Below are 18,807 nucleotides of genomic sequence, written 5' to 3' on the forward strand. Positions count from 1 at the left end.
ATGGTGTCTGACGCAAAACTCCGAGAAGGAGCCGCGCGGGAAGAAGGGCGTTTTAATTTCGCCGACTTCTTACTGTCGCCCGATTCAAGGGCGACCAAGCTGTTAACGTCTCCCATCTCGAGGGCGGCCCAAGAAGAAGCCGACCGAGCCGCATGGCCGGTCACGACCGGGAGGGCGGCCAGCAGGGGATGGGCGCCTAAGGCAGGAAAGGCCGCCGCGCCGGAGGAAAAACCGGTGAACTCTCCCGGCTCCGAAAGGGCGCCCAAAAAGGGTGACTCTACCTTCGATCCCCCCGCTTCCCCGCTAGGCGTGCGAACGCGTTCCGGGGAGCGTCTTTTCGCGCCCTTGCCAGCTGAGGCCATAGCCACGTGGAGACCGTTCGGGGAATCCCTGCCCGCTAGTAAAAGGTAAAAATTACCTGCTTCTTGCTCCGAGCAGCGACGACTTGTTCCAATGAGCAGCTGCAAATGGATGTCCTTTTTGAACCGTTAAAAAAAAATTTTTTTTTTTTTTTTTTTGTTTAACGGAGCCAGCGGGAGGGGGGAGAAAAGGAGGGACCTGGCACCACCAGGTTTGCACTTGCTCATGAAGAGCCCTCAACCCCAGGTACTCAACAAAACCTAAACAATTAGGCTTGGAGACCTAGCCAGAGCTGCTGCTGTGTGACCACACACCTGCTGAGATAGAGAACATACTGGGGAATTTCCAGCAGCACATGACCACATATAGGGAGGCAAAAGATTGCTCTCTATCTCCACCTGCTGGTAGATGGACACAACCCACCAGTCTATGGATTGATCGGCTTGATGATAGGGAATAGGCTATTCTTCAACCAGAGATGAAATGTTAGTGCTTGTACCGTAGTCCAATCATACCTATGAATATCCATTTCAGGAAAAGTCAAAAACAATGAAAATGGTCATTGTAGATTATTTTGCCATTCACTAGAATGTTCAAGTTATTTTTTTATAGTGTTTTACAAAGCAATGGTCCAATCTAGCCTACTATCCTTCTAAGGACATAAAAGAACAGAAGAATAGCCAAAATGGGTCAGACCAATGGACCATCTAGCCCAGTATCCTGCTTCCAATAGTGGCCAATCCAGGTCAAAAGTACCTGGCAGAAACCAAAATAGTAGCAACATTCCATGCTACCTATCCCAGGGAAAGCAGTGGCTTCTCTTATGTTTCCCTCAATAGTAGAATAGGAACTTTTCCAGCAGGTGGACCCTTGTATCAAGTAATTATGATTCGGATTATTCTTCCCAATGTACATCACTTTGCATTTGTCCACATTAAATTTCATCTGTCATTTGAATGACCAGTCTTCCAATTTCCTAAGATCTTCCTGCAAATTTTCCAACTCTGAATGTATTAATAACTTTGAATAGTTTTGTGTCATCTGCAAATTTAATCACCTCGCTTGTTCCAATTTCCAGATCATTTATAAATATATGAAACATTGATATCAGTATTTCTGGAAAGTTATTTTATTGCTTGTAAATTTAAATTCTTATAAATAGAAAAAAAAAAATAATATATATATATATATTAAACGTGGATATCAGTACAGATCCCTGTGGCACTCCACTGTTCACCCTCCTCCACTGAGAAAAATGGCCATTTACCCTCCCCTCTGTTTTCTATCCAATAATCAATTCCTAAACTTCAATAGAACATTGCCTCCTAACCCATGACTTTTTTTCTCAGAAGTCTCATGAGGAATTTTGTCAAAAGCTTTCTGAAAATCTAGATACACTATATCAACCAGCTCAACTTTGTCCACATTTATTCACAGCTTCAAAGAAAAGAAGCAAATTGGTGAGGCATGAGTTTCCTTGGCTCTGTCCTATTAAACCATGTTTGCCTATGTTTTCCACAATTTCATTCTTTATAATGGTTTCCACTATTTTGCCCAGAACTGAAGTCAGGCTTTCTGGTCTGTAATTGTCTTGATCACCCCTGGAACTCTTCTGGGACAGGTACACTGAGATCATACTCCACGTGCCCTGGCTTAGCAGTGAGGTTAATTCCTCTCATGGAATATGCAAAACTAATCCATCAGTATCTAAGAACGATGAACTTACTAGTCCTCAGGCAGCAAGCTGTCCTAAATTACCTGGATAAATATCCATGGGAGGCATGAAGAAAATGAGATAACATATCTCAAAATAAACCTAAGACCCTGCCTCATCAACTGCTGTTATGTTGCACTACTGTAAAAGTCACAACAGTAAGCATTAAAAATGAAAGAAACACTTACCCCACAAAACTCTCTAGTAGATCCATGTTTTTACGGTCACTCACAAACTCGCCGATCATTTTCTTATCTAGACGGGGATTTTCACGCAGCCACTGTGCCACCTCATTGTTGTCCATGGGAGTCGTCAGCAGGTTCTTCTCCTGCAGAAACTGCACACCTTTCTTTGGCTTCTGATTGAACTGCTCTGTACCAGTAACGAGAAGCTGAAGAAACAAGAAAATATAAGCCATTAGTCATCTGAATTCAATGATACACAAAAGTACCGAACAATAAAAGAATGCACAGTCGATGCAAGGATAATAGGCATCCTAGGCAAACATTCAGCTTTGAGTCCGTCCCACCCCCCCATTTCCAATTAACTTTTATACTCTTTGCCATCCCCCAGTAATAAAGATCATTAGCACCATCCCTCCCAGAATAATATGGGTAAAAGGGCTTTTTGAAAACTATCTACTCTCCCTGCTGCTAAAAGTGCCTCCTGTTCCTTTTTTGAATTGTGGTTGTCAGGACCCACTGTTTTGCTTTGATTATAGGTGTTCTTTGGTGCTCCCTCCCCCACCCAGAAGCTGCTGCCCTAGGTGACTGCTGTCTTGCCTACTGGTTAGGCTGGAGAAAATAGGTCTTAACTGATAATTCTCTCTCCTTCCCACTATTCCAGAACCTCAGGGATAGTTGTGTCTATCAACCAGCAGTAAGAAGAAACTCAGAATAAACACAACAACCTTAAACACCTGGCAAAGATGTGTGGACCTCTCATCTCTGGATAACTTGGAGAACAAGAGATAGGCAGGAAGCACAATGCAATGTGACAGTTATTAGACTCATTATTTCACAACAAATAAACATTTCAAACCTTGGGAGGGCCTCTGGAATAGTGTGAAGGACTAATGGAAAGAAAATGATCACGTAATGATCATTTCTTCTTCCATTATGTATCTTCCCATTATTCCAGAACCTGTGGGATTTTCAAAAGAAATCCTTAGAAGTGGGTGGGATACTGATGCTGCCGCCCTGAGGACCAAAGCCCCATAATTGACTTCTATAACTGACTTCTGAGCACTCCGCAATTTCCACCCTATAGTGCTTGGCAAAAGTATGCAGCATCGACCATGTCACCACCTTCCAAATATCCACTGGAAATAGTAAGGTAGTCTCTCTGCTCAGGATGTCATAGAATGAGCTCACAAGGCCTAAGAAGTCTGCTTCACCACTAGCAAATAAGCTGACATGATAGTCTCCTTCAGCCACCTAGCAATTATGAGCTTTGAAGCCACGAGGCCAAGCATCTGTTTACCAAAATGCACAGTCTGTCCAATTCGCAAAACTCATTTACGACTTTCAGATATCTAATGAGGTCTCTACATATACCAAGAAGTTTCAAGGAACAATACCAAGACTCTTCGTCCTCTTTATGAAAGGACTGAGGCTCCACAGATTGGTTCAGATGAAATGCTGATACCACATTTGGAAGAAAAGGAAGGAATGATGTGTAGGGAGACCCCTGCACCCAAAACGTGAAGAAAGGGATCCCAACAAGAAAGAACCTGAAGTTCAGAAACCCTACATGCCAACACAACAGCCACCAAGAACCCTGTAAAATCCTTCAAAGCGGCCTTATGGAGTTGCTCAAAAGGAGGCTTCTGAAGAGCTCAAAGGACTAAATTACCGTTCGACTCTCAACATTGCATATGAAAAGGAGGCCACAACTGGCCTACTCCCCTCAAGAATTGAATAATATCCGGGTGAGCCGCAAGAGATGTCATCTGTAGTCAGCCCTTGAAACAGGCCAAAGCCACAACCTGAACTTTTAGAGAGCCCAGCGCCAATCCTTTCTGAAGACCTGCCTGGAGAAACACTAGGATGTGCATAATCTGAGCAGAACATCAGCCCTCGAACATCCTCAACCCTCACGCTTATTCCATGGATGTACAGCTATTCTTGATCCACTTCAATCTGGCTTTCGCCCCATTCATTCAACTGAAACAGCGCTTGCTAAGGTCTCCAATGATCTGTTCCTGGCCAGATCCAAAGGTCTCTACTCTATCCTCATCCTTCTCGATCTGCTGCTTTTGACACTGTTGATCACAGCCTACTCCTTGATACGCTGTCCTCACTTGGATTTCAGGGCTCTGTTCTTTCCTGGTTTTCTTCTTATCTCTCCCAGTGTACCTTTAGTGTATACTCTAGTGGATCCTCCTCTACTTCTATCCCACTGTCAGTTGGTGTACCTCAGGGATATGTCCGGGGACCTCTTCTTTTCACCATCTATACTTCTTCCCTGGGTACTCTGATCTCATTCCATGGTTTTCAGTATCACCTTTATGCTGATGACTCCCAGATCTACCTCTCCACTTCAGAAATCTCAGCCGAAATCCAGGCCAAAGTATCAGCCTGCCTGTCTGACATTGCTGCCTGGGATGTCTCACTGCCATCTGAAACTAAACATGACCAAGACTGAGCTTCTTATCTTTCCCCCCTAAACCAACCTCTCCTCTTCCCCCATTCTCTATTTCTGTGGATAACACTCTCATCCTACCTGTCTCATCAGCGCGTAACCTTGGGGTCATCTTCAACTCCTCCCTCTCCTTCTCGGCACATATTCAGCACACTGCTAAAACCTGTCGTTTCTTTCTCTATAATATCACCAAAATTCACCCTTTCCTTTCTGAGCACGCTACCAGAACCCTCATCCACACTCTTATCACCTCTCGCTTAGACTACTGCAACTTGCTTCTCACAGGTCTCCCAGTTAGCCATCTCTCTCCTCTTCAATCTGTTCAAAATTCTGCTTCACGACTAATATTCCGCCAGTGTTGTTATGCTCATATTAGCCCTCTCCTTAAGTCCGTGGAGGACTCTCTAGGTGGTGATGGATAATCGAGGACCTCGAGCATCTCAGCCCTCGGCTCATCCACAGAGACCACGGGGAAGGGAATGCATATAGACATGTCCCTGACGAAGGAGGCAAAGGAGAGGCTCTCAGGAGGCGAGAGCTTTCTCTCTGGTGAAGGCGTGGGGTCGGAGGGAAGGCCCACAGACTCCTCTGAGGAGAAATATCTGGGGTCCTCCCCCTCCCCCCACGAGGCCTCTTCCTCGGTGTCGGACATAAGCTCGTGCAGCTGAGTCCTCAACCGGGCCCGGCTCGACGTCGAGGCACCGAGGTCTCGGTGGTGTCGTCGAGCGGTGGACTCCCGCGCCGGCGGGGATGAAGCTCCCTCCATCGACGGGGACTCCACCTGCGTGGCGGTCGAGACCGGCGCCGCAAGCGGCGTCGGCGTCGAAGGCCTCGGCACCGGGCTAGAGCTCGCCGGTGCCACAGTCAACGGCGCCGAGAGCACAAGCACCCCCGGCGCCGGCACAGTCTGGTGCATCAGCCCTTCCAGGATCCCCGGAAGGATGGCTCGGAGGCACTCGTCCAGGCCCGCTGCCAGGAAAGACGGGGGGGGGCCGGTAGAGGCGTCGGTGCCGGAAGCTGCTCGGGTCCAGGAGACTGCACCGAAGTGCTGGGACCCTGACGCGGCGGTACCTCTACTACAGAGGGGGACCTCTCCTCTCGACGCTGACGGTTTCTCGGTGTCGACTCCTCTCCGGCGCCGGGGGCCGGATGCATCGATGGCGACCGATGACGGTGCTTCTTTGTTTTCTTGTGATGCCCGTCATCGGCGCTAGGTGGAATGGAGGAGGAGGAGGTCGATCCCCCTCGGCCTTGAGGGACCGGGTCCGACAGGGTTCGGTCCCGAGGGCCCTGGGTAGAGGGAGTGACCGGGGCCGATTGCCCACGCGGCCTCTCACCCCTGCCGTCACCGGAGGACCAGCGGGCCGACAGGACCTTTGCTCCTGGGATCGGTGCCGATTTCGCGGACATCGATACCGATGCCGCCGAAGTCGACGTCGAGGGGCCGGCGCAAGTTCCAAAAAGACGGTCCCGAAGAACTTGCCTCGCTACTTGAGTCCGTTTCCGGAGACCAAGACACAAAGTACACGACTTGGTATCGTGCTCCGGCCCGAGGCACTGGAGGCACCAAGCGTGTCGGTCTGCAAGATAGGCCAGCCGCACGGACCACACTTCTTAAATGCACTCGGGACCTTCGAGGACATCGACAGAAAAATCGCGTCGGCGAAATCAAAGTCGTCGATGGTGGCGGTAAAATCACACCTCGAAAAGAAATCGACCGCGCGGCCACAAGGTCGCAATGCGACGCCCCCGCTAAAAGACGAGGGAAAACAAGTACAGCGAGTTCTTTTTTTTTTTTTTAAGAAAAAACTAAAGAGAAAACGCGGCAACGAAAATAAACGAAGATTCGCGAACAACGCGATCCGATTTCCGGGGCTGACAGAGAGACGAACACGTCTCTCTCCAGGCGCGGAAAAGAAAAGACTGAGCGGGAACGGTCACGCACGGGCGGGAAGACGGCCGCGCATGCGCGGTGTGCGTGCCCTGCGTGCGGGACCGCCCGCGAAGTTTTGTTCCGGTTGGTGGGGGCTGCCGTGGACGTCACCCAGTCGTGAGAACAAGCAGCCTGCTTGTCCTCAGAGAAACTCCTGAAGATACTCTCCTACCGGAGGAAGAGAATAGTGGAGCAGCCTCACATCATTGTGAAGCTCTGGAGTCATTGGGCGCTCTAGCTAAGAGGAGGACTTCCTGTCCACAAAAAAGGAAGACTGTCAGGCCTGAAAGTGAACTGTTTTTAAACCTTTATTTATATGAACAGCAAGCTAGCCAACATCCAATATATAAACAGCAAAAAGTGAACAGAAGAAATACACAGATACAATATGTGCACAACACTAGAAATTATTATTATTATTTGTTGCATTTGTATCCCACATTTTCCCATCTCTTTGCAGGCTCAATGTGGCTTACATGGTACCGTAATCGGCATTAACCGATTCCAGTGTGAACAAATACAAGGCTTAATAAACATAAATGTCATATTAATACCTGTGCTTTAGCAGCATGTATAGTGGAATATTGAATCCACAAAGGTCATTGTTTGGAAGATTTATGATGGCAAATCATAGACCATGTTCCAATACATTGGTGTGGAGAGAATTGCAAATACCAATTTACTTATTGGGAACAGTTTTGGATTGTTCATTTACAAACAATGTTGCTCTCATTGTTTTAACTGCAGAATTGAATGGATGTCTCTTATTTTTAAAATCTGTTTTATCTGTGTGAAAAGGTCTCTGCTCTCCTTGGTTGTGTCTTATCCAGGGGAATGCACAACTGTTAAGACAGCCCGCTGTAGGAGTTTCCATTAATATCCCCAAGACCCCCCAAACATTCAACCATTCAAGCTCCATGCACACCTCACACACATCCTACCCACCTTAGCCCCCACCTCATAAACCAAGAAATACATAGTAAGAAAAATGTAGGCAGCAGACTGAAAGAAGAACTTCTGACCATACTGCAGACAACCAGGCTGGTACCGTTTGCTGTCTTGAAATCGAGAGCCCCCCTGAACAAAGATGACCACAAGCTTTCGGCTTATCCTCCAGCAACTGCAGTGGCTTAGTTTTCCCCAGTTCTTTCATCAAGTTACTGAGATCTTTTTCAAATAGACACTTGCCCTGAAAGGGCAGTTTAAATAGATGTGACTTAAATGCTGCATCCAATGCACCAACCAGAGTTGTTGACGTGGCATGACCTCCAAAGACATACTGCAAGCCATAACATGTCAAATAGCATCTACCAAGTAGGCCAACCCTGCTTCCAGCTGGGCGTTATAGCGCCTGTCTTGTGTTGCTGACTGCTAATGCCACTTCAGGCATGCTCTTGCCATGAACGAGATGCACACTGTTGCTTGAAGGTCCAGAAAAGCCACTTCAAAGGCTTGTTTCAGTGAGCCCTCTAGATTCCTATCTTGTAGGTCTTTTAGGGCAATGCCCTCCTTTCACCAGCAAGGTGGTTTCCTTAGTTACCGCCATAACCAGGTAGCCCACCCTGGGAAGCTGCGATTTACCTCTCTTCTCCGGAACTAATGTGTCACGCTGTCATTATGATCATGTGCCTATCAGCAGTTGTGATCCCTTGTGCTGTTCCGGGACCGGAGGTACCAAGCTAGACAGCATGAGTCTAGTTCCACAAGAGATGGAAAGCCCAGCGCTTCACCTGAGATGACCACCGTTCCCCAGCAGTTGAGCCCCTGGGTGCTGGTGGCCAACAATACTTAGAATAGAATCTGGGCCAAAACAGACTACTGGGAATGGTACCAGAAGCAGGAAGCAGGTCAATAAGACAATTGCCAGAGAGTACTGTCTGGAACTGGCCTTATGGAGCAGGTGAGCAGCAACAGAGAAAGGAATCAGGATAAGGCTAACGAGCGGTGGCGGTGTTGGGTCCCCAGGTTTAGGCAGGCAGCTAGCAGAGGTCAAAGTCAGGTTCAGGCTTACAGATTCAGGCAGGCAGCTAGCAGAGGTCAAAGCCAGGTTCAGGCTTACAGATTCAGGCAGGCAGCTAGCAGAGATCAAAGCCAGGTTCAGGCTTACAGATTCAGGCAGGCAGCTAGCAGAGATCAAAGTCAGGTTCAGGCTTACAGATTCAGGCAGGCGGCTAGCAGAGGTCTATGTCAGGTTCAGGCTTAAAAGTTCAAGTAGGTTGTGGTCAGTCAGATGGCAGGCAAGTCACAGAGACGCACCAGAGGGCTGCAGCAAAGAGTAGCTGACGCACTGGAATGCTGGCCACTCAGTCTCTAAATGGCCACGGCATCTGACGTCAGAGAATCCTCCTGCCGCCTGAGGGAAGTCGGGCAAGCTGCTCTCTTCTGTTTGTGCACGTTCGTGGATCCCCAGCATTCCCAACGTCGGCCAGCATATGATTCGAGCGCCCCTGCGTCCAACGCTGGATTCCCACGGTATATCTAGGCTCGATGCCAGAAACCCGCGACAATTGTGACATAATGGGTAGAGGAGAACCATCATTCTTCCCACTCTCAGCCCCATGTCCGGTGACACTCATTCTGCTGCAATCAGGTCCTAAATGTCTGGATGCATTGGGAAGGCCTCAGAAAGACCTCTAAGCCCCCTCATGATCAACAAAGATAGAACTCTGATGCCAAAGTAGAAGGCTCCTCAATGGAAAGCACCGACAGTGCCTCATAAATAAGAGCTCTTCTTTATGGAACAACCTCAGTACTTTTGAATTATCACACTCCACACGAGGGAGCTCTCCCTCTTTTAATGGCTTCTTCAACGATGATTCCTCTCAATATACCAAGGCCGCATCAGATAAGGAGGAAGAAGCAGAGACAGCCTTATCTGTCCACTCCTGGAGATCTAAATGAGATCTTTTAGGAGCTGGAGGGGTAGCGGGATGAGAAACTCTCCTTGCAACAACTCTGACTGTCCTTGCTTCAGTAAATAGGCCTAGTGTAAGAGAAATATAAACTCTGGAGAAAACAAAGATCCCGATACAGCTGAATTGTCTGCGCGTGTGGAGTACAGCCGCCATTTTACAGCCTCAGGGCCTGACAATCAGTCAGAGGCTGCTCTTCAATGACAGTCGGCCTTGACAAAGTAGAACCTATTCCCATGCTCTCCTGCATCAAACTATGCACCAGCCCTGCCAAAGAACCTGGCATATTTGGATGCTGCACCGAATCCGAAGATGTACTAATGCTGACCGTTTCCTTCATGTCCCCTGGGATTCCCAGTTTGAATGCACTGCAACATTCCACCGCCCGCTGGTGGGTCCCAAAGCGCGAACAACGCTTAACTGCTACTCCCCTCAAGCTCAGTCTCCATAAGTCTTACTATAGACGAGAAAGGCTCAGGACTGATATTCTGTCCCATGCTCTCCAACAAACCTCTTTCCTTCTTTTTTAAGGCTGTTGTGCTGGAAAAGTAGAGCTCCACAGGAAACAGGGGAGAGGTGAAGGGAAGAAATGCATTTGCAAGGAACCAGAGACAGGGATCTGAAGACCTTCAGATATGACTCTGCAGACCCAAGCCACCCACAAAGCTCAACTGGGGAACAGCTGACTAACTGGACCAGGAGCAAAGAACCAGAGGCTGAAAAGTGTGTCCATCCACCTGCTTCAGATAGAAAATACTGAGGAGCTGGACTGGATGCCAAGAGAGATAGGACTCAGCTCAGTTTTCAGTTCTTTACCTCCACCTGCTAGTTGATGGACACAACTATTCCACAGGTTCTAGAATAGTGGGAAGCTACATAATGGAATGATTAATAAATCTAACTTCTGTGCAGGTGGAAATAGTTTTCAGTTCTGGTACTATATAATGGAAATACAATTTTTCTATCCCTAGTAAGGTGGTGTCATAAATGTTTTTACACTACTAAGTTCCATATCCAGCGTGCCATGTTCTAAAGGGCATTCATTCCAGACTATATTCCCATTAGCACTCGGACATATATAAGACTAGTAAAAAAGGTCCGTTTCTGACACAAATGAAATGGGCGCTAGCAAGGTTATATTGATTAGTTGTTTTTTGTTAACCAAATATTTAATTTTAAATTATTGTAATGAGATGGAGTAATAGTGAAGTGTGTATATTGAGGAAGGAGGAGGACCTGTGTAGGACCACAGGGGCGGTCCTTTTTGACAGAGTGTTTGTGTGTGTGAGAGTGTGTGTAAGACAGAGAGACAGACTGTGTGAGTCCGAGAGTGTGTGTGTGTGAGAGTGATACAGAGGGATTGAAAGAGTGTGTCTCTGTGTGTGTGATAGAGACTGTGTGTTTGTGTGACAGAGAGATACAGAGAGTGTGTGTGTGGAACTGAGTTCCATGACCCCCTCCTTCCCTTGCTCTCCTTCCATCTGATGTGAGAGTGTGTGTGTGCAGGACCATAGGGGCGGTCATTGTGACAGAGTGTTTGTGTGAGTGAGAGTGTGTGTAAGACAGAGAGACAGACTGTGTGAATCATACAGTGAGTGTGTGTGAGAGTGAGACAGAAGGATTGAAAGAGTGTGTGTGTGTGTTTGTGTGACAGAGAGATGCAGAGAGAGTGTGTGTGTGTGGACCACAGGGGCGGTCACTGTGACAGAGTGTTTGTGTGAGTAAGACAGAGAGACAGACTGTGTGAGACCGATAGTGAGTGTGTGTGAAGAAAAGAGATTACTGACTGAGGTATTTCAGGAATGAAATGCTTGGAAAAGAATTGTCAATACTCCTTTCAAGTAATTAAATGTTTGTAAGCATATGGTAAAAGGCAAGAAAGCTTTCAAAAATGTTGTTTTGTGAACTGCAGGTTAAGTGCAAAAGCAGTGCTGAAAGTGCTTTACCATGCACAGTACTTCCCAAGGAAGCAGAACCGCAGCAAAGCAAATTGAGAAGTGGAAAACTAAAAAACCAATCAAACCCTCAGTATTTTTCATGTTAACATGGGAAATACACATTGAATGTAAAAGAAATCTGTGTTTTCTGTCCCGTCTCCCCCTCAGAAGCACAATGGTACCATGTCAGCGACTGCAGCCCTTAACCCTTTTATTGCCACATCAACGTTAACACTTCAGGAGCGAGCTTGCTTGGCTGGTTTGCTTGCTGTTGGAAGAGGGGAGGAGGAGTTGCTTCTTTAAGGATCATGTTAAGTGTTTCCCAATCTGCTACGGGGAAGCTGTGTCATTTGTAACCCTGCCTCGCGAAAACAATTCTTCAGAGCACAGAGTAGTAGTCAGCCCCAAGCGCAGGAGCACCAACAATAAGACCATCGTTGATTGGCTGCAAAATCTCTTCCTGCATGCTAGGTTGCTAGGAAAAGGAGTGGGTGATTTGTTGCTGTCAGGGTGATTCCATGCTTGCTGTCATAACTTAAAGGAGGCGGATGTTAGTTCTCGTGCGTTGCCTGTAGATGTAAAGTGAGATGCATGGGGGGGAGGGGTTTCAAGTGTACAGCGCTGCTTACGTGTAGTAGCGCTATAGAAATGATAAGTAGTAGTTGTGGTATCGGAAGGGGGGGGGGTTGTGGGTGAGCTGCAGGAATTTGAACTCTGACACTGGGATGGAAAGGAGGCGGATCTTCGTGCTCGTGCGTTGCCTGTAGATGAGAAATGAGATCCATGGGTGGAGTTGAGGAATTTGAACTGTGACTCTGGAAAGGAAAGGAGGTGGATCTTCGTGTTTGCGCGTTGCCTGTAGTTGTAAAATGAGATGCATTGGGGGGGGGGGGGGAGTTTTGTTTTGTGTTTGTATCGGAAGGGGGGAGGTGCTGAGTTGCATGAATTCCTAGGCAGGGGGAGGAGTAGGGAAACACGCTACGTGTGTTTCCCTACTCCTCCCCCTTTCCTTGGTTTTTTGTGGAGCAGCTGTGCTGGCGACGTCATCCTTGGCTTCACCCAACTCAGCCAATCAGACGTGCGACATGGTCTGTGTCATTGCTCTGCCCACGAGGTCATCACGTTTGACGTGTGGGCGGGGCAGACAGTCATGGATGAAAAATTGATCTCTGGCGCCTCACATTTAGAACGTTGGAAAAGTGAGGCTTCAGAACGTTGGTGGTGCGTTTTATATAGAGAGATATGCATGCTGCTTGGAATGTAGCATCATTCCCATCTTTGTAAATAAGATCACCAGGTCAATTAACATTATCACTTGTCTGAATGCTGTTCTTTGAAGAGCTCTTTACATTATAATTAGTATACAACAGGACAACACAGAATGGGACAATAATGTTTTGGTTTTTTTTTACAAAGTCTAGTCTGTTTTCTTCTACAAAGGAATTTCAGAAGAAAACAGTGGACAGCCAGTGTCAGAATTATGCCACAACAGAAGGATTAACATCTTTACTCTTGTAGAAAATCTCATGGGATTTATATTTAAAGACTTTTACAATAGTTTCCAAAACAGGAAATCACAAAGTAGGGCACAAATCATACAAATTCACAAAAAAAAAAAAAAAAACAACAAAAGAGAAACAGGAAATCAATAAACACCCTATTCCTCAAGAACCAATAAGTGGAGAGAGCAGAACATAATTTAAAAAACACACAAATGTATTTAAATTTAATTTCTCATATGAAAGATAGCAAACTTTGAAAAACACTATCTGAATACTGGCTAAATACTAGCTTTGATGGAAGGCAGCATTTATTGAGTGACAATGTTACAAATTCAACTTATCTCCAATTCTGTTTCTTTTAGAATCAACCCTGATACAAGACCCTTAAAAACTGAATTACTTAAACCCTGTATAGCTGTAAACCTCTGACAGAACACCTGTACTGTATAAAATTAGCTTTCCTTATATAGTATCAACAATTGCATGCTAGCCAATTCAAAGACTGCTAAAACAGAGTTTACTAATGAACTGCCAGGGCCTAACAGACAACAAGGTCTGAATGGTCTAATGACTGAGAGAAAGTAAACATTAAAGAGTGAAGTACAGAATTGTTACAGAATTTTTTCTTTCAAGAAAAGACTTAAGATGACAAACTATATTGCTTTTAATGAAGAATATCAATTGATTGCTATAAATGTGAAAAGGAATCTAAGTTGCATATTTCAACTTTTTTGACAACAGAGTCAATGAAAGTAGAAAGGAACTTAATGAAGCATTTTAGTTTAATATCAGAACACTGGCTGCTTCTACTTTTACAGTTCTAATGATGATGATCTGTAAGACAAACCTCCATGTCTCACAACCATGAGATGGGAAGGGACTCCACTTTACCTTCTTTTTACTTTTTATATCATTTAATTCCAGAACAGTTGGCAGGATGGAGTTAAAACGTGGAGGTTTCCTTTGCACTATCTTCTCAGCTAGAAAATAAAAAAGGTAAATGTAAGCAAAGTGAGGAATTATGTCTTGACAAGTGCTGAGATATAAAGTCTAAATACAGAGACTTCACATTAGTCAACAGGGAATCTTCTGCTTGACAATCCTTTAGCAGAAGTGCTGTTATTAATCAATGACTATTTTCCGTACCACCTGGAAAGTCTACATGTGTTAGATCTTGGAAGCTCAGTAGAATCAGGCCTAGCAAGTAACTGTATGAGGGACCACTGGATGCGGTGGGCTACAGGAAGCAATGGCAAATGCTTGTAGTAGTCTTGTCAAGGAAAGAAGCATCATGGGCACTGAAGTGGAACTATGATCACCTAAACAACCAACCACAGAAGGGTACAAAGAGGGCACAAAACAATAACCCATACTCTCCAATACAACTAAAGTGCATATATTTATAGCAACTGGTCTTAGGTAATTATAAATTGTAAATTTAGGTGTTTGTTTATTGATGTTTTTGAACCACAGGTACTATTGCTATACAACTTTTCTAGCAGAATCAAACAGGTACATTTGTGTCACATAGGGACGGTAAGTGAAGGCACAAAAACTGAGTTAAGATACAAGCAAAGCCATGGGAAGGGTGTGAGAGTAATAGTAGAAGTGGTGTTTTGCTGGTGTTTACCCAATATACACCTATGTTAATTCTTTTGCATCAGTGTTCATCAGTTGAAACACAAAATCAGAAGCCCTAGGTATATTGTATCAATTTTTATTTTGTACTATTCATTACTACTTTTGCCATAAAACGTCCTGAAACCATATGACCACAGTCAGCACTCAGTGTCCTAGAAAAGATTTATAGCAGCAAAAGACTAAAAATGCTTTCAATAACTCAGCAGGGGATGCAGTAAAAAGATGAAGACAACCATTCTCCATTTTTTTTAAAACTCCATGAACTCTTTTCAACTCATTTACTGTGCTCCTTATGATTCACTTCCTGGCAGGACTGAAGTAACTTACCAGGCAACACAGGTGGTTGCCTAGGGCGTTAAGTGCCATCCTTGTCATCGGCTTTTTCCTCCCCCTTCTGGCCATCAGTCCACCTCTTAAACATGATATAAGCAGAGACATCATTGGGGGCCATCAGCTTTCTACCACAGAGCCGAGGGAGTACTGTTAGACCTATGTGGAAGGAGGAAGAGGCCCCATGTCTAAAGCTAGTGTGGAATGAAATAAAGCCACAGACTGATCCCCTCTTAAAAAGCAAGTATAGAAGAACAAAGATCCTCTGCAGTACAGTCACAGGAAAACACACACAGCGTGGGTGACACGAAACATGATGCAGAAGCAAAACGTCTAATGGACTGAAACAGTTCACATCAGAGACTTTATTTACAGTAAATGGACTCGACACAAATCATGTTTCAGCCTCAAGGGCCTGCCTCAGGAATCCTGTGAGTTGTAGGAATATGTCTTACACAACTCTCTGAATGTATCGATCAAACCTTAGGAGATCTAACCATAACAGCGTTGTCACATCGGGCTGCGGCTTACAACGCTCTTATGGTTAGATCTCCTAAGGTTTGATCGACACATTCAGAGTTGTGTAAGACACATTCCTACAACTCACAGGACTCCTGAGGTAGGTCCTTGTGGCCGAAACATGATTTGTGTCAAGTCCATTTTATTGTAAATAAAGTCTCTGATGTGAACTGTTTCAGTCCATTAGATGTTCTGCATCATCTTTCGTGTCAACCCCACTGTCTGTGTTTCCTCTCTTAAAAGGAGCATTGCATGACAAAAATTGCTAGAGGCTGGTCAATTGAATGGTATGAAAAAATAAGTTTGTAATGCTGGGCTGGTGGCAGGAATATGTATGCTACTGGGGGATAGAACATGAAGGACCAGGAAAGGACTACATGCTATTGTGGGGGGTAAGAGTGCAACGGTCCTTAATTCTACTTGGGCAGTAGAAAGGAAGGTGATAAGTTATCCTAGGCTTCACGGGCAGCATAATCCAATGAATAAGTCCCAAGGACTCTCATTATGTGCCCAGATACATCCCACAGCGAACCAAAAATGCATTCAATACTGTCCGTAATTTTATAAGGTGTCTCCAAAATAAAAACAGTTCATAAAATTCAAGTTTGGCATCAAAAGTTCACAACGCAACTGCTCAGAAATTTTTTTTGTACTTATCTAGATGATACATTTTTAATTTATGATTGCACATTTTCACTATTATTTCACATTTGGTTCATTCTGAGATGTATCCGGGCATATAACGAGAGCCCTTGGGGCTTGTTCATTGCATTGTGCTGCCTGTGAAGCTGAGGGTATGGTTTACTACGGCTATATATTTTTGTTTATCTGCTATTGTTCTGTGCTATGATTGCACATTGGAAATTCTCGTTGTTGGATTATCATGTGTATTTTCTAGTCTTGGTTGTCTTGATTGAGACCTCTACAACAACAGCAGCAGCAAAATATTTATATACCGTCTATACCTGGAGCTCAAGATCAGTTTACAATAAAATGTCCAAGTGGCATAATCTCATTAAAATCAGAAATGAATTAAAACAACATAAAACATTATCAACTGTTTAAATAACTTTCAAAGAGCTAGGCCTTCAGTTTTTCCCTAAATTTTAAGCAATCAGTTTAACACCAAATAGATATCAGTGATGAATTCCACATTGATGGACTTGCATAACTAAAATGCGTTTTGGAAAGGGAAAACATTAGAACAGACGAAGGTGAAGGCAACTCAAACTTACTCATATGAACCTGTCATGTGGAAATTGACCAAGGTAGAACTTTCAATAGTTTTGACAGAAAAAGGAGATTCTCCATATAAAATTTTAAAAGCCATCAAAAACAAGAGTCTAACCAAACTCCTAGACTGTATACAGCCATTTGCAATAAAATGCTTTTTCCATCCAAAGTAGGAATCGAATTTGGAAAAGGGAATTTTTTTCTCTCTCCAACCCATAAGGAGGATTTGTCTAAATTAAGTTTATAAATTAACATCCATTTGGAAGTTTGGGCAACAGTGATAGTCAAAATGGAATGTCTCATGTAACGAGCTTGGTATCTGAAAAATAATTTGCACATCATCAGCATAAATATAATATTTAATGTCCATTGACTTCAACTCTAAACCCCAAGAACTAAAAAGAACAAAAGAGGCAATCCCTGTGGAACCACACAGCCTGGGTTCCAAGTAGCTGAAGTTGCACTTGATTTTATAACAGCATAATTGGGCTCTCTCAAGAAAACAGAAAACCAAGATAATACTGCACCAACAGTTTTCAATGAGTCCATCAATAAGGCACAGTCCACCAAGTCAAACGCAGCTGACAGGTCTAACTGCATTAGTACAGATGGAATATTTTTATCAAGAAAGATTTAAGATCAGTAACAAGGACCAATAAGCAGATTTCTGTACTATGTATGTTTTATTGTGAACCACTTAGATTTAAGCAAGTTATAAATTTCTAAAATAAATACATATAGAAACCTAACTGCATATGATCTAGTAGGTCAAACCTGTCTAAATAATCTTGCAATTGACACACAACAAAAATTTCATATACCTTAGCCAGAAAAGGGATACTAGCTATAGTTTTGTAGTTGGAACAAATTTCGGACAATTTGGATTGATCCTTCAAAATAGGGGTCAAAATGTGGAATGGAAGAGTAGCCTAATGGTGCAGCGGGCTTTGATCCTGGCGACCTGGGTTCAATTCCCACTGCAGCTCCTTGTGACCTTGGGCAAGTCACTTACCCTCCTTATCAGTTTTATTCATTAGGTATGATCTTTTGGCCAATACCAAATTATCTTTATAAATTTTAATACATTTATGCCAACTTAGCTTATCCTGTTATAAATTAGTATTTTTATTTTATTTATTTATTGCATTTGTATCCCACATTTTCCCACCTCTTTGCAGGCTCAATGTGGCTTATAATACATCATGAATGGTGGAGGTTATAAGAAATAAGCATTTAGGATTACAGAAGGATCTTGGGTAACATGATAGTGATAAAGTTTGATATTAGTATAACAAGCAAATGTTATAAGACAATTCTGGATGTATGTAGAGGAGTTCATATTTGTTGGTCTTTTTGGTATGCCTTGTTAAAAAGATGGGTCTTCAGTAGTTTGTGGAAGTTAGTTAGTTTATAGGTCGTTTTTAAGTTGCGCGGCAGCGCGTTCCAGAATTGTGTGCTCAAGTAGGAAAAGGTTGACGCATGCGTTAGTTTATATTTTAGACCTTTGCAATTGGGGAAATGAAGATTGAGGAAAGTGCGGGATGATTTTTTAGCATTCCTGGGTGGTAAGTCTATCAGGTCTGACATGTAGGCTGGGGCATCTCCGTGAATGATTTTGTGAACTAGGGTACATATTTTGAACGTGATGTGTTCTTTAAGAGGGACCCAGTGTAGCTTTTCTCGTAGGGGTTTAGCACTTTCATATTTTGTTTTACCGAATATGAGTCTAACTGCCGTGTTCTGGGCTGTCTGTAATTTCTTGATAATTTGCTCTTTACAGCCAGCATAGTGTGCGTTGCAGTAGTCTAAATGACTGAGTACCATTGATTGTACCAAGTTACGGAAGACGGCCCTTGGGAAGAAAGGTCTTACTCTTTTTTTTTTGTGTCATTTATTATTTATTCATTTAAACAATTTTACAAGAAACCATCTTGCTTAGGAAAGAGTCAGTTAACAAATAACTTTTAAACAGGAAAAAAAAAAGAAGAAAGGAAAGGACAAATAAGTCTTTACACTTTCAGCAATATATGACACTCAAGTCCATAATTGGAGATCCAAGAATTTAAATTTAGAAAGAACTATA

General features: G+C 44.1%; 1 protein-coding gene across 1 annotated transcript in view; it reads right to left on the reverse strand.

Moving 5' to 3' along the window:
* The window catches only part of GBF1 (golgi brefeldin A resistant guanine nucleotide exchange factor 1), a 573,313-nt gene that overhangs the window by 197,918 nt on the left and 356,588 nt on the right, over positions 1 to 18,807 (reverse strand). The window contains 2 exon segments of the mRNA XM_030203372.1: positions 2,263 to 2,465; positions 13,893 to 13,981. Of these exon segments, the coding sequence (XP_030059232.1) occupies positions 2,263 to 2,465; positions 13,893 to 13,981 (292 nt within the window).

This window comes from Microcaecilia unicolor, chromosome 5 (assembly GCF_901765095.1).
Source record: "Microcaecilia unicolor chromosome 5, aMicUni1.1, whole genome shotgun sequence".
Classification (NCBI taxonomy): domain Eukaryota; kingdom Metazoa; phylum Chordata; class Amphibia; order Gymnophiona; family Siphonopidae; genus Microcaecilia; species Microcaecilia unicolor.